We start from the raw sequence: 20,443 nt of genomic DNA on the forward strand, positions 1-20,443 counted from the left end.
GGTCATGTGTTGGCAGTCAAAAAGAGGAGCTAAATCTACTTCAGCTCTCGGTACCAGCTGCATAAACACTGCAGTCATTTCATATGTGATATTTAAATACCACACAAGTCCGACCCCCCGCATGCAGCACGGCTGATGATTGGGATCTTGCTGCTTGCTGGGATCCTCCCATAAGGGGACTGGAAGAAATAAATATTCCACTGCAGCACAATGAGGTTCTTTATATTTTTTTAACTCAAGGAACTTTGTAGATGTCTAAATAGAAAAGATGACATTACATATACATAAATCAGACCAAGTGTTGTAGAATTTGAGAATATATGGGTTTGGACTGCATCAGCCATTATCCATAGCGACTTACAATCAGTAGTTACAGGGACAGTCCCCCTGGAGACACTCAGGGTTAAGTGTTCAGGGACACAATGGTAGTAAGTGGGATTTCAACCTGGGTCTTCTGGTTCATAGGCGAGTGTGTTACCCACTAGGCTACTACCACCCTCATTGTCATTTGTAATTTTTTTGCTTTATGCAATTATTATTTTTTTGTCCAGGCAAAACTTTTCCAATAGAGACAGTATGAGTATGATTCTTTACACCACTGGCAAAAGGATGTGTGAGAAATGGGAGCTGCACCACTATCTCGCTTCCAAATCCTTTTTCCAGGGGGGCTGAAGATAAGGAGCGCTCTCTATGCCGAGTTTCAAATGCTGTTGAACAGTGAATCTCTCCTGGGGATAGGAACGGGCCATTTTCTCAGAATGCAATAAACCTGTTGTACTACAGCCAACTTTTTATTTGGGCCTTGCTTATATTTTATTGCTGAATAAAAGAAGTTCTGTCACTCCTGTATATGTTCCTTGTATTACATCAAATTTAAAACAATTATAAAACACTTTTTGCGTGTTATTTCATGCTCGTAGGTAATAATGAAAGTGTCTGAGAATGGTGGATGACCTGGGTGTGCACCAGAATATAATGCCAAAGCCATAAAAGGTCACTGACCAGTAGATGCGGAGCTTCGGGTCCCGTGTGGTTCAGCAGCCACGCTGTATTTATAGCCGTTGATAAAAGACTCGGCCCACTCCAGTCACCCCACCATCACGTCCCAAGGTGGAGTAATCAAATAAAGAGAAGACGGTCCGTCCTGCAGTTCCAGCGTCAGTCGGCTCAGGCAAGCCCCAGCAGACAGGACAAGAAGGTACGTCCAACTTCTGCCCATTCTCTTCATCATCCCCCTCTTTCTCCTTTTTCCAAAAATCCCTTTACCCCTCCTCCTTACAGTTCCTATCATTCAATTTTATAAGACTTTTGCAGACTGTTCTGGAACGTCAGCAACAAGGCATCCTTCAAATCAATGTTTCTACTCTTAATTTGTCCCCTAATTCTTTGTGACGAATGTGGAAGTTACATATATTTGCAATGGCAAAAAGTCTTGTTATTAACAGCAAAACTTTGTTGAAGTGATTGCCCAATAAATTGTGTATGCTTTCAACCCGCTGTCTGGTGAGAGTTTAGACATGAAAGTATGGTTCTTGTGCCTAGATTCAAGGAGGAAGTAAATCTCACACAGCTAGACAGCACGATGAAAATGCCAGAAAAATAAAAGAAACATTCTCTCACAGACTAAAGAGAATAATTCAATTGAGTCATGTGCAGTAGCCTCCCCATAGCACACCGCTAATATGAGATTTCCATTTCGGCAGCAAAGTCCTTCAAAGTGGAAAAAACAGTGTGATATAATGAAAGAACTTCTGAATAGCCGTAATGAAGCGGTTCTGGAACAGCTTCTGACGTGAGAATGTCACAGGACTTGCCGACTTCAGGGCTAGACGACTTCAGGACTAGCCGATTCAGGGTTAGTCGAATTCAGGGCTTGCCAACTTCAGGGATTGCAGATTATAGGGCTAGCCGACTTCAGGGTTTGCCGACTTCAGGACTAGTCGATCATAGGGTTTGCCGACTTCAGGGCTTGTCAACTTCAGGGCTTGCCGAATTCAGGGCTAGCCGATTATAGGGCTAACTGACTTCAGGGTTTGCCGACTTCAGGGCTAGCCGACTTCAGGGTTTGCCGACTTCAGGACTAGTCGATCATAGGGTTTGCCGACTTCAGGGCTTGCCGAATTCAGGGCTAGCCGATTATAGGGCTAACTGACTTCAGGGTTTGCCGACTTCAGGGCTAGCCGATTATAGGGCTTGTTGACTTCAGGGTTTGCTGACTTCAGGGCTAGCCGATTATAGGGCTTGCCGACTTCAGGGCTAGTTGACTTCAGGGCTAGCCGACTTCAGGGCTAGCCGATTGTAGGGCTAGCAGATTGTAGGGTTTGCCAACTTCAGGGCTAGCTGATTATAGGGCTTGTTGACTTCAGAGCTTGCTGACTTCAAAGATAGCCGACTTCCGGGATAGCCGTTTACAGGGCTTGCCGACTTCTGGGCTAGCTGTGAGGCCTAGCTGCCATGGGCCGCTGTGTTCATTGTCTTAAATTAGCCCGGTGTGTCATCATGCCTCACTGCGGCAGACAAGGAAGGCTTCTGTCGCCCTGGCAAAAGACCTCAGGGGCTGACGGGACAGCTGGTGCCATGGCGTTGTCTGTGCCCATGAGTTCAGGCTGTCAGGGTGTGGTGAGATCAAAGCAGGCTGCTCAACATGGTCTGCCAAGCGCAGTGAGGAGCATTTTAATGTCTCGCTCGCTTGTTATCTGCTGATAAACTGACAAGGCCGTTTACATTTTATACAGAGGATTGTTAAAGTCTTTTTTGATGCAATTTTAAAAGAATCTCAGGCGCCTTCAAGTCTTGCTTTTCTCAACACCGGGTTAGCAAGTGAGACTAAATTAGACTAAATTGAATTTCTCTCTCAGACTGATGTTGTAAACTTGCAGAATTTCTTATTTACCTCTGCTGGCGGCCCAGATGTTTGCCAGACTGCTGCAGAGCGTCATCTATCATTATTTGTGAGTGTTAAAAGAACAGTTGTACTACCATTGTGGCACAATGCCCATCTGCAGCAGCTGGATGGGTGCTGAGGTGACTGGATTGTTGAGTCGGCGGTAACATCAAAGCAAAGAGAAAGTTGATATGATGGCCAAAATTTAAAAGGGGAGGCTTTAGTTCTGATAGGACACTCATCTCTTTGAAAATCTAGGTCTTCATCATAAGGTTGAAGGGCACATTGTCCCTTTTCTTGGCAGTGCGACATAAATACACAGATTTCAGTGGTCCAGACGGAGAGTGTGACCCAGGGAGACATGGGCGGCGGTGGATTGGCACCATGGCCTGAGCAGAGTAAGGCTGGAGATAAACAGTGGGATAACCAAAGAGTTAGTCAGAGCTTAGCTACAGGAGACACCAAACAGCTGCATGCCGTTTTCAGCTGCACTCATTTCTTGCCCTCACTGCTGGGTCAGTGTGCCCACCCACAATAATTGAATTGCTAGAAAACCCCCAGTCTAATTACATGGAAGGAATAAATAGACATCCAAACTCTTGTGCTTTCACGCTTTTCTGTTTTTATTCAATGTCTTTGAAAGACTATTAAGGTGAGACATATGTTTATGGCAAAAAAACTTGAGAGCAATTGATGCAATTCATATGTATTTACTTCTGTAAATTGTCCCTGTGCAGTGACAATTGATTCTTCAAAAGCAAGGTATATGAACAAATGGTGGAAAAAAAAGCCTTATGATTGAAACCTTTGGAATATCTCCTCAAGCTGAGGAAACAAGCATTAATGGTAGCATTAAAATACCAGCACTGCAGAAGAGAACGTCTCCACCACAGCTTTTCCTCATTTAAATCACAAATGTTCCATTCTCCAGTCCTGAGCAGAATTTATAGCCACTGGCAAGAAGACAACAGTTCTGGCTCTCCAACTAACCTCTCTTTTCTATAAACAGGAAAAGGCTCAGAAAAAGTGGCTGGGGAACAAAATGGCGGAGCGCTATGACTGCCACTACTGCAAGGAGTCGCTGTATGGGAAGAAGTACGTGCTTCGTGAGGAGAACCCCTACTGCGTGAAGTGCTACGAAAGTCTATATTCCAACACCTGCGAGGAATGCAAGAAGCCCATTGGCTGTAACAGCAGGGTAGGCCCACCACTGCCTCTGTTCAACCAATGACAGCGCAGCACATGGGTCCAAAAGGCAGATTAAGCAGCGCTAATGAACGTGCTAACGTCTAGGCATGTGACAGCTCAAGCTGTCAGATCCCAGTGCTTGTTTGGGACGGTCTCAGCAGGATCTCCCTGCTGGGGACAGAAGTGAGATGAATGAGTCTGTTTTGCATTGTCTTTACCATGTTCGTGTCCATCTAATTTTGGGCAGGGCCTTCAGGGTTATATGTAGCTTACATAGTCACATAGTCATTAGGGACAATAGAGGTCCTTTGAAAACACTCCTGGAGTAGAGCCACATATGTTCTCCCGTCGGCCTTTCAGTTGTTCTCAAACTGAACTTGGAATTCGCCCATTGTCCCTTGCACCCAATAGAGTATACCTCTCCCGTCCCTCCCCCGACACATGTCCTAGGGGCGTGAGAGTTTAAACAGTTCTCACATCCATCTCATTCCCTCAAATTGGCCATGGGAGTCAATTATGCTCATGGCGTCCCACACGCAACGCGCCACCAGCACATGTCCTCCAGGCACGTGGGTTGTACTGCATGATGCTGATGAGGGTTTCATGCTAAGCCTGAGTCACAAGCACCACTGGCAGACTCCAGTGGCTAATGAGAAGCCACGAGGATTTATTTTTTAATATTATTTTTTTTCTTCCATCTTATTCCCGCAGGACCTGTCCCATAAAGATCGCCACTGGCACGAGGACTGCTTCCACTGCTTCAAGTGCAGCCGTTCGCTGGTGGACAAACCATTCTCCACCAAGGATGAGCAACTGCTCTGCACCGAATGCTATTCCAATGAGTATTCCTCCAAATGCTATGAGTGCAAGAAGACCATCATGCCTGGTAAGGAAATCCTAGACGCTGTAGGAATAGACTCTCCCTTGAGCACCACAGTCCTTTTAATTTAAACTAGATTGGTCCATTAAAATATATATACTTTTAATCAATGGGTGCCAAAAGTCATCAGAATCATCAGTGAATACTTGAATACAGTTTGGGGCGTTTGAAAGCAGAAGCAATAGTAGGTTTGTTCCCATGCTCAGCAGATCCTAACAGCTTGTCGAGGCCAACCTATTATCTAATTATCTCGATCAGGAAACACTCTGTGTAAATCAGTTTACATTTTTAGTGGTATTTCCTGCCATCATGGGTTTTGTGTTAAGAATTTCCATTTGCTTTTTTTATTTCAAATAAAAAAAAGTCAAGCTCAGAGCTGCTTAACTCAGAACAATGAACAACTTGTCGTTGCTTAATAAATATTTGAAGTATTGGTTATTAAGTTAGAGGGGACATGCTCTCTTACAGCAATTCTCCCAAGCACTGCTTACTTTTTTCCCGTCTTCTTCCTCCTTCGGCTGCTCCTGTCTGGCCGTCCGCACAATTGACATGGCAAACATTTAATGCCAGATGCCCTTCCAGACGCATTTACCAAAGCATTTAAAGACAATGCATATTTATAATGCGTTCTTCAGTTCTTTTCTTCAAAAGTAAAAATGTGCAGGATCTTACACATGACCTCAAGATGGAAATAAATGACTGCTTAAATAAATGGAAACGAATGGCATGATGGCATTTGTTGGAATCCCGACTTCAGGTTCCAGAAAAATGGAGCATAAGGGCAACAGCTGGCATGAGACCTGCTTCACTTGCCAGCGTTGCCAGCAACCAATTGGCACCAAGAGCTTCATCCCGAAGGACAACAACAATTACTGCGTGCCCTGCTATGAGAAGCAGTTTGCCATGCAGTGTGTTCACTGCAAGAAGGTACACACACATTTCCATGGTTATACTATAGTTGTGTTACGTTATGTATGAAATCTAATCATGCAAGATTGAAGCATTTGTAGTCAGTGGCACAGACTGAATGAATTGCAATGTATTTTGTTTTATCTAAGCTCAGGAAATTGAGCAAATCAATAAAATCAGTTTGTACAGATCAATGAAAGCATTGCAGTGAACTGATCACCTTCTAGAATGCAATTCTCTTTAAATTCCATCTTAACCCTGGAAGACATGCATGGAAGAAACAACGTTTACGCCTTGTTATGGAGGCGACAATTCGATTTGGTTTATGTTAAACTGCCGTAATATAATGTCTGCTCATCAGCCAATCACGACCGGCGGTGTGACCTACCGCGAGCAGCCGTGGCATAAGGAGTGCTTCCTGTGCACTGGCTGCAAGCAGCAGCTGTCTGGCCAGCGGTTCACCTCCCGCGACGACTTCGCCTACTGCCTCAACTGCTTCTGCAACCTGTACGCCAAGAAGTGTGCTTCATGCACCACGCCCATTAGTGGTACGGAACCATTTCCCACAGTTTTTCCTACCCTGTTGCAGCCGTACAATTTGCACTGCTGTTTATAGCAGGGTGCAGTTATCTTCCAGGCATGAAAAATCACAAGGTTAATGGGCTTATGTCATTTGTCCATCACTTGATCTAAATTAATCTAATCAGAGAATTCTCTTGTCTGATGGAGTCTACCTCTAAATGTTGCATAGAAAAATTTAGCAGTGATGGTGTATAGGACGACTTTTAGCTGAACAATAATGGACTCTCCCTTGCCTCTGTGGGGTTTGGCAGGATTGGGCGGAAGCAAGTACATCTCCTTCGAGGAGCGTCAGTGGCACAACGACTGCTTCAACTGCAAGAAGTGCTCCGTGTCCCTGGTTGGTCGAGGCTTCCTCACCGAGAGAGATGACATCCTGTGCCCTGAATGTGGCAAGGACATCTGAGATGCTGAGACATCACGGGCAAGACATCCAGACGGAATACCACTCCAGAAAAGAGCAACAGAGCGGTTGCAAAAATGTGAAACTACTTCAATAAATATACTAACTAATAAATATCTATCTACACTCCACTAGACTACATTAATAGACCTAATCTGATTAATGCTTTTTGAAAAAGAAAAAAACAAACTCTTTTGAAAGGGCTTTTGCATACATATGAGCAGTTTTAATTTTTTACACATTTATTAAATGTGTCACCTATTGGTCATTGAAATGTAACTAATTTATAATGTTTGAAAAAATGCATTACACACCCTGACTAACATCAAATATAAGTAAAAAAATGATGCTTGTCTTGCTTTAAAATTGAAGAGTGAAATTACAATAAAACCTGGATTCAAGCAATAAGAGAATGTTTCTTTACAAGTAAACCCTGGCAAAGTATTCACAATTAACCAATTAATTACATTCCCATACAGATTCGGTTTGTAATGTATTTATTTCAACAGTCCGTTTAATTTGAGTGTTGGTATTAACTGTAATTCTGCACCAAGGCTGAACTTCGTAAAGAGATTTCAAATACAGTATTAGGGAACCATTAAGATCGAAATAAAAACCTGACAATCAGGTGTGATCACCATCACATCACATTTCCAAAAACCACTAAGGACAGGGAGATTAAAAAAATCTATTTTCTGCAAGAACTGTTGATTTTAAAATGACCTGTGCCACCCTCTAGTGGTTGTTCTTAAAACGTTCGCTTAAAACAAAAATCAGGTAGCCTACTAAGCGTAGTCGTTGAGCAAAAGTAAGAAGAGTTAAAAACACGTTTATTGTTTTTAAATTAAATGTGCGTTGAACGGTGCGCTTCTGGTAATAATCGGACGACTCAGAGGCACCACGTGACCAGCTTTTCTGCACGTCACGTGACCGGAAGTGTTTTGCCGCGTAACAGGAAGCACTAGCGGGCAGCGCCTAGCCAGGGAGAGGGGAGTGGAGAGTGAGGAAGCGCGGAGGCCGCGTCGCGCCGCCCGTCTCTGCGCTCGAACCGCTGTGCCCACGGCAAGGGTAGGGCTCGCCGCCCGCTCCTTTCCACCTCCCACGTCGCGCCGCGACCTCGCCGTGTCCGCTTCCCCCACGCAGCCCGCAAAGCATCCCGGTGTCCCACCCTGCTAGCGAGCCAGCGCCGTCTGTCGCAACCGACCTCCGCGTCATGCTTTGCACCCTGGGAGCCGGTCGGTAGTTTTTTTTTTTTTTTTTTTTATCACCGTTCGGCGGCCGCTAATCCGCCCCGGAGCAGTAACGTCGCCGGCCGCACCGTCTGGGTGAGACGCAAGCGCAGCCCCGCGCCTTATAACGAGCCCGTTCCGGGGGAGGGGCCTGCGAACGCTGTGCATGCTGCAGAAGGGTCGTTTTTTATGTACTTTATACACACTACCAGTGTACGGTAGGCGCGTATGCAGGAGCGTGCATGCAGATTAGCGACGCAGATGGGGAACTGTCAAATTAAACGCAATAAAACCATATTGGACATTTGCATTTTTATTCACTCATGTAAAACTTGTTCACACTCGATTCACAAGTTGATTTGCAACTTCTCTCTGCGCTCCTGGTTTGGGGAGGTGCTATTGTTCCATCTTCATTGTTCTGTTGCCCAGTCCTGTCTGAATGGAAGAAAAGATTTGAGATGAATGCACCGTTAATATTTTTTTCCGTTTGATGTTGATCTCAACCCACAGTTGCCTAGATGCTTGAGGCAGTATGAGTGTGAAGGCCTTCGAGCTGGTGCCCACGGTGGAGCGGGAGCTCCTGATGGGAGACAAGCCACGGATCGCCATCGAGTGCGTGGAGTGCTGCGGCCAGCATCTGTACGTCGGCACCAACGACTGCTTCATCCACCACTTCTTGCTGGAGGAGCGCACCAGCAACAAGGGCCATCCCACCTTCTCGGCTCAGAAGCTGCTGCAAAGGTACCTGGGTCTGAAAAAGCCGGTGGCGGAGCTGAAAGCCGCCTCGGCCTTGGAGCGGCTGGTGGTGCTCTGCGACGGAGTCATCGTTGTGGTGGACATGGTCACCCTGGAGGTGGTGCCTACAGGAGGCGTTAAGATCAAGGGCGCCGCGGCCTTCTGCGTCAACGAGAACCCGGTCAACGACGACCCGTTTGGTGTGGAGATCGGCGTGATCCTGGCGCGAAAGCGGGCCGTGCACATCTACATGGTGTACGAGGACCGCGTGGCGCTGGTGAAGGAGGTGGCCACGCCCGAGCCACCCTGCGCCCTCGGCCTGGACGGGTGCTTCCTGTGCCTGGCGCTCTCCTCACAGTACGTGATCCTGAACTACGGCACGGGCTCCTCGCAGGACCTCTTCCCGTACAACAGCGAGGAGCGCAAGCCGATCGTGAAGAGGATCGGCAGGGAGGAGTTCCTGCTGGCTGCGCCGGGAGGGTTAGGTGTGATAACCCTCGTACTCGTATTCCTTTCGTATATTTTTACCGCCATTACACTATTCATATCATTCCGGTCACTGTATCGAAAATCCAAAAGTCAGCTGTTTTTGTGAAATGGTTCTCAAAGCAGAACACGGTTTAGGTTTTTTTTTTTTTTTTTTTTTTTTTTCAATATTGAAGTCAGACCCCTCTTTACACCATCACTGCATGTTGAAGATACCCGATAGCATGTGGCCAGTTTCAGGTTTTATTCTGAACAGTTCAATGTAGTGATAATCACAGATATCTCCCCAAATAATGATTCATTCCGGCATTTTACAGTCCTTCTGCTGGCTACCGGAGAGAATTCCGCCTGAAGTGTATGAAGTGGCATGAATTCCCATTTCCCAGTTCGGACTGAGGTTACATGTCTGCGGCGCAGATCAGGTTCCATGTGACTTGTGTGGTTTCCGCAAACTCGTATATTATTGTGGGGAGAATTAGCACTACTGGCAGAATCGTCAGCTTTAATATACGGACTAATTTTTCTGACAGTTTTCGCACAGTTTCCACCCTTAGTCAGGCGAGTTTAATACTTTAATTATCTATTAACTAAAGCAACAACTTGTTCATGTGGAAATGAAGTTTACAGTAATACGCAGTAGCACATAGCCAATTTACCAGGAATAACGAGCTTACGGTTATCGCTGGGTTAATTCTGCACAGAACGATAATTAAAAGGCGGCGGCAGCTCTCGGCGCGTTTAACTTAATGTCCCCAGGTCACCCAGTGGTAATTTAATCTCGCCAGCATGGCCATTTCAAGCCCGCGTCACAGCGACTGAGGCTGCAATCATGGCTCGTAATGACATTTTAACTTCGTCTGTGACTCTTCGCTCTCAGGGATGTTTGCCAGCGCAGAGGGGATTTCCCAGCGTGCACCAGTGAAGTGGTCGGAGAGCGTGATTGGAGCGGCCGTGTGCTTCCCGTACGTGCTGGCACTGGACGAGGGCTTTGTGACGGTGCACAGCATGCTGGACCAGCAGCTCAAACAGACGCTGTCCTTCAGAGACGGGCTCATCTTGCAGGACTTTGAAGGTGAGAATCTCTGCCACGCCCTCGACTGGTCCGGGGCCCCATACGAGTCCTGAATAAGCAGCACATCTCCTTTTCTAGTGAACGTGAAGTGATTGGGAAACACTACAGGACGTTACATGGCGCACACCACGTGTCCTCTGCTTTTAACCATCACCTTATTGAGCGGTGTGCAGCCATGACAGGCACCCGGGATTCGAACCGGGAACCTTCTGATTACGGTGCCACTGCCCCAGGCCATTTATCAGACGCCCTTATCCAGATGTTTATATCGATGCTTAAATGCCAGTTTAGCAATTTTCAACAGGCGTTGCAGCGGGCAGCCTCTCCCCCGGCTACCTGCAGGACCCAATGTTGACATGAGCAACGCTTTAAACATGGCTGCTCCAGCGTTAATCCTGCAGCACTGAGCCTGCTAGAAAATGTAAAAAGCCAGAGCACAGTGTGGAAGTATTTCAGATATCAACCAGACGAACGGGGAAATACTAAGAGATGTGGACACGCCCGTTTGCAAGAAGTGCTTCAAAGCGATCAGCACGAAATTTAGCAAAACATTCGAAACAGAATTATTCACCATGTGCTACCGCAACGTCTTACAGTAGAATGTTAGTGGAACATGCTCAGAAGAAAGCTGAATATTTGCACAAGCTAATACAGCCTTAACATATTTCATTTATTATACAATACATTTTTATATTTAATGTTTATTTTTCCATTGTATTGTTTGGCTTTTTTTTTTGTATTTTTCTTCTGACTGGATATTCATTATTCATGTATATTTATATATAGTTCTTGTGTTATTTTTTTTTTGCCCCCTTTAGTATCGAAAATAGTACTGAGTTCATAGGGTAAGACACATAGGCAAGTGTCTTACCCACCAAGCCACTAAGACCACCCTGCCCGACCAGCCACTCAGTTTGTCATCATGGCTCCCTCTTTATCTATCTTGCTCGGCATTTGCTACAAGTCTTCCAAATGAATGAAATAGATGAATGTATTTAATGCTTTAACATCATTCTTGTGGCTTTAGTTTTTTATTTTTTTTTATTTCAAGTTCTCTTCATGTTTAGGCACCCTGTTTACTGTCTGCTCCTGTTCCAGGATGCTTCGCTGCATGCTACAGGGCTTTTATGTAACCTTTTGGGTTCCTTGACCCTTTGAGCCATATATCTGTGACGTCCCTTGTCATCTCAAAGTGAGTTTTCTGGTTGTCACATGCTGATTTCATGGTGAATGTCAGCTGTAATAAAAAAAAAAAACCACTCTGATGCCTTATCGCTTATTTGTGATGAGCGAGTGGTCTTAAAATGCTAATTGGTATTCCACAGGACCCCTGTCGTTAATTCAGGATAAAGCCCTCCGTTGACGTGGAGTTGAAGCTAGGAAACGTGCAGATGTAAGCGATTGCAAAGCTGCTCAAGCCTGAAGCAGTACAGACCACGTAGACCTACCTTGAACAGTTAGACATGGAGAACTGAACCGTTTTACACTTCCCTCAATCCCAGAGAAAGGTTCCTGGAGAGTGTCCAGCATCAACAGGCCAGTTTTGGGGATCCATATTGAGCATCTGCTGATACTGAGCTTTAATAAAATTAGATGTTTCAGGGCCAAGGATGGACTTAAATGTGTTCTAGTTGACGGTCATAGCGTTTCCGGAGAAAAAACACCGAGCCATGCAGCCTTCGCTAAGGTTCTGTCGACAAATTGGCGCCACTTTGTCAATACTATATGTCCATATCATATTATTGAATAATAGTGTTTGACAAACCTTCAAGTATCTGCAGCTGACCCACCCACATACATCGGATTTCCTGTCCACCTGCTGCATTGTACTGTCCTGAATGCCACTACAAGTTAGCAGAAATAGGTGAAGGACAGTGAGTGAGAAGCTCTTCCCTCCCCACTGCAGGTAAGGTGGTGCTGTCCTCCAGTAAGGAGGTGTACGTGTTGGTGCCGCTGCCCCTGGAGAGACAGATTCAGGACCTGCTGGCGGGACGTCGAGTGGAGGAGGCCCTGACCCTCACGGAGGGAGCCCGCCGGAACATTCCCAAAGACAAGTTCCAGGTACGTGCCCAGCTAACCACGGTTACCACCGCATACCCAGGCATGGTGCTATTGGTGCTAATTATGCCCAAAGCAGTCAGAGCTTCGTACGAATCGCTTCTTTTTCCTCCTCTCAGATTTTGCGCAAAAGAATTCTCCAGCAAGCAGGATTCATCCAGTTTGGACAGCTTCAGTTTTTAGAAGCAAAGGAGCATTTTAGGTAAAGTCAATTTTTTCCTGTTCCTTTCTTATAATTAACAGGCAGAATGCTGCAGAATGACCCAAATTCTGGTTTTCACCAAGTTTGTTGCTTCGGTGTTTTTAGATTTTTTTTTTGTCAGTTGTTTCTGTGGTGTGTTGAAGTATAATTACAAGCATTTTATACGTTTTCGGGCTTTTATTGACAATTACATCAAGTTTATGCAAAGAGTCAATATTTTCAGTCTTTTTCAAGACCACTGAAACCCGTCCGTGCATGCTGTCAATCAACTTCTAGGCCAAATCCTGACAGATTGCAACCCATTTGGGCTTGGAGTTTGTCAGAATTTGTGGGTTTTTGTTTGTCCACCCGCCTCTTGAGGATTGACCACAAGTTCTTAATTGGATTAAGTTCCGGGGAGTTTCCTGGCCAACAAAATTTCAGTGTTTTATTCCATGAGCCACTCAGTTCTCACTTTGGCCCTCTGGCACAGTGCTCCATCATGCTGGAAAAGGCATCGTTCTTCACCAGACTGTTCTTGGATGGTTGGGAGAAGTTGCTGTCTGAGGATGTTTCGGTACCATTCTTGGTTAATGGCTTTGTTTTTAGGCAAAATTGTGAGTGAGCCCACTGCCTTAGATGAGAAGAAGCCCCACACATGAATGGTCTCAGGATGCTTTACTGTTAAATAAATGGTTTTAGGTACAATGTTAGCAGCAGCAATATCCTTGCCTCTGTGCGTCGTTTCTTGCAGGTAACCATGGTTAACCGAGGAAGAACAATGATTTCAAGAATCATCCTCCTTTTAAAGCATCCAGTTTGCTATTCCAACTCAGTCAGCATGACAGAATGATCTTCAGCTCACTTGTGTTAAGGAGAGGATCACTGAAATGATCTCAGCAGGTCCTATTGTTGCAGGACTGAAATGCAGTGGAAATGGGTTTGGTTTTTTTGGGGGGGATTAATTTATTACTTCAGTTTCATGGCAAAGAGGGACTTTGCAATTCATCTCTTCATAACATTCTGGAGTATATATGCAAGTTGCCATAATAAGAATGGAAGCAGCAAACCTGGTGAAAACCAGTATTTATGTCATTCTCAAAACTGGCCATGACTATTAATTAATGGGCTGAATTGGATTTGTAAAAAATCAGGAAAGTATATTGTGTCTGAATGAGTCTTTGCTTATTAACTATGGTATTTCGATTTTTCACAGTGGCTTATGTTTTGGCATGAACAACATTATACAAAAGATAGAAATGTGTTTTATTACTTAAAAAAAAAAGGGGGGGGGGCTAGTAGTTGGTCTAGTGAGTAAGACACTCGCCGATCAACCAGATGAACACAAAAGTCACAGGTTCAAACCCCACGTACTGCCATTGTCCCTGAGCAAGAAACCTTATTGTAGGTTTGATTAGTTTTGTCAGCCTGTCCTCAGTTCCTAATCCTGTCCTTATCCCTCTCTTTTTGAAGGAAAGGTCAGCTGGACGTGCGGGAGCTGATCTCGCTCTACCCGTTGCTGCTTCCCGCCTCCTCGTCCTTCACACGCTGCCACCCTCCACTGCACGAGTTTGCCGACCTCAACCACCTGGCGCAGGGCGACCAGGAGAAGGTGGCGCGCTGCAAGCGATTCCTGATCAGCTACCTGAATGAAGTCCGCAGCACCGAGGGCACAAACGGCTTCCTTGAGGACGTGGACACAGCGCTGCTAAAGCTCTACGCTGAGGCCGACCACGACAGCCTGCTGGACCTGCTGGCCTCAGATAATGCCTGTCTGCTCGCCGACAGCGCCCCCTGGCTGGAGAAGTACCACAAGTGCGTACAAGGTTCCGTCATTTCTGTTGTTTCGTCAACATTCTGATTTCAGAAATTCGGTTCTAGCAATTATCAGGGTTCCTACAGTCATTGAAAAACCTGGAAAAGTCATGGAATTTGAATTTTAAAACGTTTTTGTATGCAAAACGGACATATACAGTAATGGAAACGTCATTGAATTCTTAGTCACACCTAAATGTATAACGAAGTATGAAGTTCCCATAAGAAACATTGTTCTATCTTTTACTAGTACAAAGTTGCTGGCTTTACGTAGTGAACCCCGTCACGCCACGTCCATATTCCAGCTCTTCCACAGCCGCGTGGCTCCTTTTAAAAGCCTTGTAAATTACATCTGATTATCCTCGCGAACATGATGGGGCCTTTTTTACTCAGACTTGCGTGAACTTTTTCTTAATTGAAAAGTCATGGAAATTCTTTTCTAAAAATATATAAGAACACTGAGTTGTTATGGGATGTGTAACATGGCAACAACCGTGTCTTGGGGTAAGAATAAAAGTCTTTTTATCTCACAGTTCTGCTGGCTCACAATAAATGGGAACATTTGAAAAAAGAATGTTGTTCACATGCCCTTATCATTGCAGTACACATTCTAAAATTGAGTCATCATCTCAAGTTTAAAACAAGAAAGTGTATCTTTGTACGATGTTGGTAGAACATCTCTTTAGTTATTGTTATCAGGGTAATGGTAATTTGGTTTTACGTAGATAAGTTTGCCGCTTGGGCTGCAGGGTTCTGGTGGGAAATGGGATGTCTTGAGGATCAGGTTCACCTGATGGCACCTGATGTGCCAATAAATATTAAATGCATTTTCCAGTGTCGAGCTAAAATGCTGGAGGTGAAAAGATTCAAACCGTATCTTTAGATTGTCTTGCCTGCCTTTTATAGTGGTGTGATCTAATTGTAACATCAAATCACTTACCTACCACCTATTCTCACTATTATAATCATATATAAATTACTGTAATATTGTCATATTTCATGGGTTTGGGCTGTAATTGTTTCCAGATTAACGAAGCCAATATGTAAAATTAACATTTATAATTAACTGAAATTCCTCATTTATGGGTCTTGGTTTTTTCTTTTTTTAGAAAAAGGACAAAAAAAAGGGCTTATTTAATAAACAACACTTTCTTATCATTCACTCAGGTTAATAAGCACCCAATGATGCGGCTTCTGACTATTCTGATACTTCACTTTCTCCTGCTACAAAAAATACTAAATGTTTTTTTCTATTGGATTCTTCAAAATGGCTTCATCTTAGTCTCTATAACTGAGTGGGCAATAAGTAGTTACAGGGACAGTCCCCCCCAGGAGGAACTCGGGGTTAAGTGTCTTGCTCAGGGTCTTCTGGTTCATACCCGCTAGGCTACTACCACCCTTTTGTTTACTTCATATTACTAAGTCTGTTATAAAAATAACACTTTTAAATAAAAGTAAAAATTCTTTTAACAGTTACTACAGAAGTTTGAATGCATGTGTGCATTTCTTCTCAGGTATTTTGCACTGGGACTTCTCTACCACTACAACGGCCAGGATGCTGCTGCCCTCCAGGTAGAAACATTTTTTTGTGCCTTCACGGGCCTAGAAATAGAAATGCCACAGCGGAATGAGCCGTTGAGAAAGAAGATATGTAATAATCTTCTCCTTTGTTAGCTGTGGGTGAAGGTGGTCAACGGCGACCTGCAGGACCCCACGCGGTCCGACTTGTTCGAGTATGTGGTGGACTTCCTGAGCTTCTGCTCCAACATGGACCTGGTGTGGAAGTACTCCGACTGGGCCCTGCAGAGAGACCAGCGGGTGAGTTTGCAGCACCGATTACTGTCCCAAGCTATTATATAAAATATATGCTTCATCTATTTGTATATTTGTTTGTATATTTTATAGTTGTTTGGGGATGTCTTGTGTAGATAGGTGTACAGATTTTCACCAAGAGACCAGTGGATGGAGAACTGAGAGGACAGATAAACCCCGAAAATGTGGTGACTTACCTGCAGAAACACTGTGAAGCTCTGCTCATCTACCTGGAGCACCTGGTGCTCGATAGGCGGATTCAGGTGGGGACGTTAGAAGATGTCCTTTAAAGGTCCCATGACACAAACATTTCTTTTGCTTTTGATCCAGTCTTAGTGTCCACTAATACCTTTATCTGAAGTGGTGGTGCAGAATTACAGCCCCTTTGATTTAGTCCCACAGTGAGATTTCCCCGGGACGCACCGTTTCCGTGTCTGTAGCTTTAAATGCAAATGAGGAGGAGAGCGGCCTATAGAAGTGAGCGGGCGTTCGTGGAAATGATGTCATCAACACCATTCACCAACCACAATGTCTGGCACAAACAGCAAGTCGTGTCGGCGTTTATCCAGAAAAAACTAAATCCCCTTATGACTACATAAGGGGACAAATTCCAGATCCGCACTCTGAACGGCGAAGCAGAATCTATCGCCATTTCTAGCCACTGCCGGCCCATAGACAGACTAGCAGAACACGTATAAATGTTGAATTCAACTTTGTGATAACCATGGTGACACATAGACATGGGTGACTAGCATGTAATTCAGCTGGATTGTCTCTCTTTTCATCCACGCTGCAGAAGGAGAAGTTCCATACTCACCTGGCAGTGCTGTACACCGACAGGGTGCTGGCCCTCCTGTCCCAGCCCTCGGCCGCCGAGGAGACTGTGAGCCGGCCACGCTGCCAGCTGCAGCGCCTGCTGAAGGAGTCCAGCCTGTACCGGGTGCAGCTCGTGCTGGGTAAGGGGTCACGTGAGGTCGCGTGCCGAGAGGGACATGACAGTAGAGCCTTTGATGGGTGTTATAATTGGCTTCTGTCATGTCACGGATCTACGTTTCCCTCGTCCTTTTTTCACGCTGCCGCCAAGAGCCGACAGAGGTCACTTTGTACTGAGGTCATGAAATGAGAGAACCAACCAAACTCAGATAAAACTGTGTACACTTTCACTTAATAAAGTGTGTTTTTCAGACTGCTGGAATTTGTACTTTTAAATTGCACTTTACATTTATATTTATCTAATAGGAACTTCCTATTTTTTTTTTTTTTTTGCCATGTGAGTGTAAAAGTCACCATATGGTCCAGATAATAACAAAATATGACCAACTACCTAATAGTCATCCCACAATAATATTGATTGGCGAGTATTTTTTATTTTTAAAACTAGACATTTGAGTGCATGTGGTGAAGGGTTGTGGGTTCGATACTGTATAATTCACCACATTCTGTCCTGCAGGAAAGATGGAGAGCTCCGGGCAGCTGCTGTTAGAACGTGCTATACTCCATGGGAGGCTGGAGGAACACGAGAAAGCTCTGAACATCTTGGTGCATCAGTTGAAAGACTTCCCCGCTGCTGAGGAGTACTGCACCTGGGCCTCGGCCTCTGAAGACCCCACCTACCGCCGGCGTCTTTTCCATCTGCTCCTGGGCACGTACCTGGACCCCGACGTGCCAGGGGGCGGGAACACCGTGGCCGCCGTGGACCTTCTCAATCAGCACGCAGCCATGTTTGACCCGGTGAAGGTCCTCCACCTTCTCCCGGAGGGCTGGTCCCTGCAGCTGATCCGCCCCTTCCTCAGCGGTGCGGTCCGTGGGAGTGCACACGCCATGCGAACTTCCCAGGTTGCACTGGGGCTGGCGTGCTCTGAGAACCTGCAGCTGCAGCATGACCGGGTAGGTGGTATGGCACTGCACTGTATTTCAGTCGATTTTTCCTATTACATTTTTATTTAATTTTTTTTTAATGCTATGATTACTTGCATGCTGTTATTTATTGTTTTCATATTTACATTTAAGTTATTTGTTTATTTTCTAATAAACAGTCACATTTTGAACACACCTAGTCTTCTTCAGGTGTTTGTGAAGAATCCAATACAAAAAATGTTCATATATTAATTTTTGATCAGATTCCTCAGTCGCCCCTCTTTACCCTTGACTTCTATGCACATGGTCGTCATCATAAGCAGGTTAAGGATCATTAACATGAGTGAATGAAAAACAGTGAGCCAGTGCTAAATAAAGGACACCCCCTGCACCCCCTTCCCACCACTGTCTGAGACACAGCAGGTTTCATTTTGCTTACTTTTCGTTCATCATTTCTTTTCCTGGTGAAATGTCAGAAAAAGCAGGTATTATGTACCTTTTATGTCCATGACACTTTTTAAATTCTTTATATTGCAGTTTGTGAGTGTGCCTAATACTCAGTGTCACACTAAGATGTCATTTGATTTGTGGTCGTCTTCCGTACAGATGAGGTATCGAGGAGGCCCGGTGTTCGTGTCTGAGAAGAAAGGATGCCACCTGTGCCACAATACCTTTAGCGAGCCGGACTGCGTGTGCCTGCCTGGCGGGGTAGCCGTCCACACACACTGCGCCACCCAGAGGCTGCGGAACTCACCCACCAAGAGGTGGACGGACAACGGCAACAGCCACACGTGATTCCCACCGAGCCTCTGGACTACTCTGAAGTGGTGGGACAGACGCGGAGACCGCTGGTTGACAGCAGGTCCATGGTCCAGGGTCACGTGTTGCTTCTGAAGGGAGAACCAGGAACTAGGATCTATCCTTGTCAATGCACAAACCTGGTTGCACAGGAAGTGTGTGTGTGTGTGTGTGTGTGTGTGTGTGTGTGTGTGTGAGAGAGCTATTTATTTAAGTTTGTCTGTCCATAAACCGCTGACGAGACTGAGAACAGTTTTTACTAATGACACAAAATAAGTTAATTTCATTGTTGTTAACGGTAACTCCGCCCTCAGTATGGAAGAAAAGCATTTTGATTCATGTGCAAAGGGCTGTCTGCATTCACACAGAAAGATTTAGCCTCTAGGCCCGGTCAGGTACAAAGTTAAGGTTTGTGCAGGTGGTCTCACGCTGTTCCAGACACTACAACTCCCAGAATTCAGCTGGCCCCTTTAAATATTGGCTGACATTTCCTACAGCGGGACGAATGGGTGGAAAACGGTGCATGGCAGAGGCTTTAGCCTTGATCAGGGAATTTGCTGAAGGTGATCTTCTCTCGGCTCTGCTTGGAACCAGTTTTAACCCAAACTGCTGCTAAGGTTCAGAAACCATCTGTGGGGTATTTTTGCATTATGGAGTGATTTGGTTGCTGCTTTTTGTCTCAGCAGACCGTTGAAACCAAGGACACTAATGATCTGTTTAATTTCCTGAGATTCTAACAGAAATACAATGTTTGAAGTCTCACATTTCCTCAGTCCACTCACCCTTGAATTCAATGCAATCATGTCCTCAAAGCCTTACTTACTTTGCTTCTTTTTACACAATCTGACCAAACCAGCCAAACACATGTTCATTCTTTCATCTTGCTCTAATATTAAAGACTTTAAAAGCCACATTGTATTCATGTGCTTCAGTCAGAGATGTTTTGATCAACTCAGTCAATGTGTGGTGGATCCTTGGCACGTTAGTTGTGAACGCCTTTACGCTCGGTGTTCCTTTGCAAGCTGCCCCTACTTGAATAAAGTTTTTTTTTTTTTCTTTATACATGCATAGTTTGTACATTGCGTCTAACTGCTGGGCTTCTCGTTTAAAATCCTGACAGATGAAGAAAAGATGCAAGATGCTCACAGACGAGGGACTGCACGGGGTCCCTGAACGTACCTGAAGGGGTGAAAAAGCCGTGGAGCACAGTCAACTGCACTGCCTATAGAATCTTCATCTAGTGTTGTCCTTACACACAAAAACGCCTAGACACTCCTCACATACAACAGGCTGGGCAGAATTAAATGAAATAGAGAAAAAATAAATACTAAATCGTTAGGAATTAAACTAATGGATCCTGTTAACTAATAAATTGCACGATTTGACTTAATGGAATCTGAGCCGCCTTGTGTGAATCCATTTTTCTCATCCAGACATTAAATGGTCTCGTTCCCCTTGGGTTTTTCCCCTTCTGATCATACTACTCTACAGCATTTCAGTATTTCATAAAATGGAGAGGGGAAGTTATGTATATACTGTATTTATGTCTATTTGTTG

The 20,443-nt window shown here is 44.9% G+C and overlaps 2 protein-coding genes across 2 annotated transcripts; both read left to right on the top strand.

The window, feature by feature from the left end:
* The first annotated feature begins 1,031 nt into the window (after positions 1-1,031).
* On the top strand, positions 1,032-7,239 carry fhl2b (four and a half LIM domains 2b). The gene is made up of 6 exons (XM_028954336.1): positions 1,032-1,198; positions 3,894-4,082; positions 4,784-4,958; positions 5,710-5,879; positions 6,223-6,409; positions 6,695-7,239. The coding sequence occupies exons 2-6, from the start codon at positions 3,927-3,929 to the stop codon at positions 6,844-6,846; spliced, it is 840 nt and encodes a 279-aa protein (XP_028810169.1). The 5' UTR covers positions 1,032-1,198; positions 3,894-3,926; the 3' UTR covers positions 6,847-7,239.
* A 512-nt stretch (positions 7,240-7,751) lies between these two features.
* On the top strand, positions 7,752-19,797 carry tgfbrap1 (transforming growth factor, beta receptor associated protein 1). Its single transcript, XM_028954335.1, has 12 exons — positions 7,752-7,911; positions 8,583-9,292; positions 10,171-10,365; positions 12,272-12,426; positions 12,543-12,625; positions 14,078-14,419; positions 15,934-15,991; positions 16,094-16,237; positions 16,348-16,494; positions 17,028-17,187; positions 17,682-18,118; positions 18,695-19,797. Exons 2-12 carry the CDS (start codon positions 8,605-8,607, stop codon positions 18,881-18,883), a joined length of 2,598 nt encoding a protein of 865 aa, XP_028810168.1. The 5' UTR covers positions 7,752-7,911; positions 8,583-8,604; the 3' UTR covers positions 18,884-19,797.
* The last annotated feature ends 646 nt before the right edge of the window (positions 19,798-20,443 follow it).

The sequence above is a fragment of the Denticeps clupeoides genome, chromosome 15 (genome assembly GCF_900700375.1).
Source record: "Denticeps clupeoides chromosome 15, fDenClu1.1, whole genome shotgun sequence".
In the NCBI taxonomy this organism is placed as follows: domain Eukaryota; kingdom Metazoa; phylum Chordata; class Actinopteri; order Clupeiformes; family Denticipitidae; genus Denticeps; species Denticeps clupeoides.

Excerpts from the sequence above, each read along its gene's own strand:
- fhl2b (XM_028954336.1), top strand. The coding sequence starts at position 3,927 with ATGGCGGAGCGCTATGACTGCCACTACTGCAAGGAGTCGCTGTATGGG. Across the intron at positions 4,083-4,783 it reads CCATTGGCTGTAACAGCAGG|GACCTGTCCCATAAAGATCG; the intron begins GTAGGCCCACCA and ends TTATTCCCGCAG. Across the intron at positions 6,410-6,694 it reads ATGCACCACGCCCATTAGTG|GATTGGGCGGAAGCAAGTAC; the intron begins GTACGGAACCAT and ends GGGGTTTGGCAG.
- tgfbrap1 (XM_028954335.1), top strand. The coding sequence starts at position 8,605 with ATGAGTGTGAAGGCCTTCGAGCTGGTGCCCACGGTGGAGCGGGAGCTC. Across the intron at positions 10,366-12,271 it reads CATCTTGCAGGACTTTGAAG|GTAAGGTGGTGCTGTCCTCC; the intron begins GTGAGAATCTCT and ends TCCCCACTGCAG. Across the intron at positions 12,427-12,542 it reads TTCCCAAAGACAAGTTCCAG|ATTTTGCGCAAAAGAATTCT; the intron begins GTACGTGCCCAG and ends TCCTCCTCTCAG.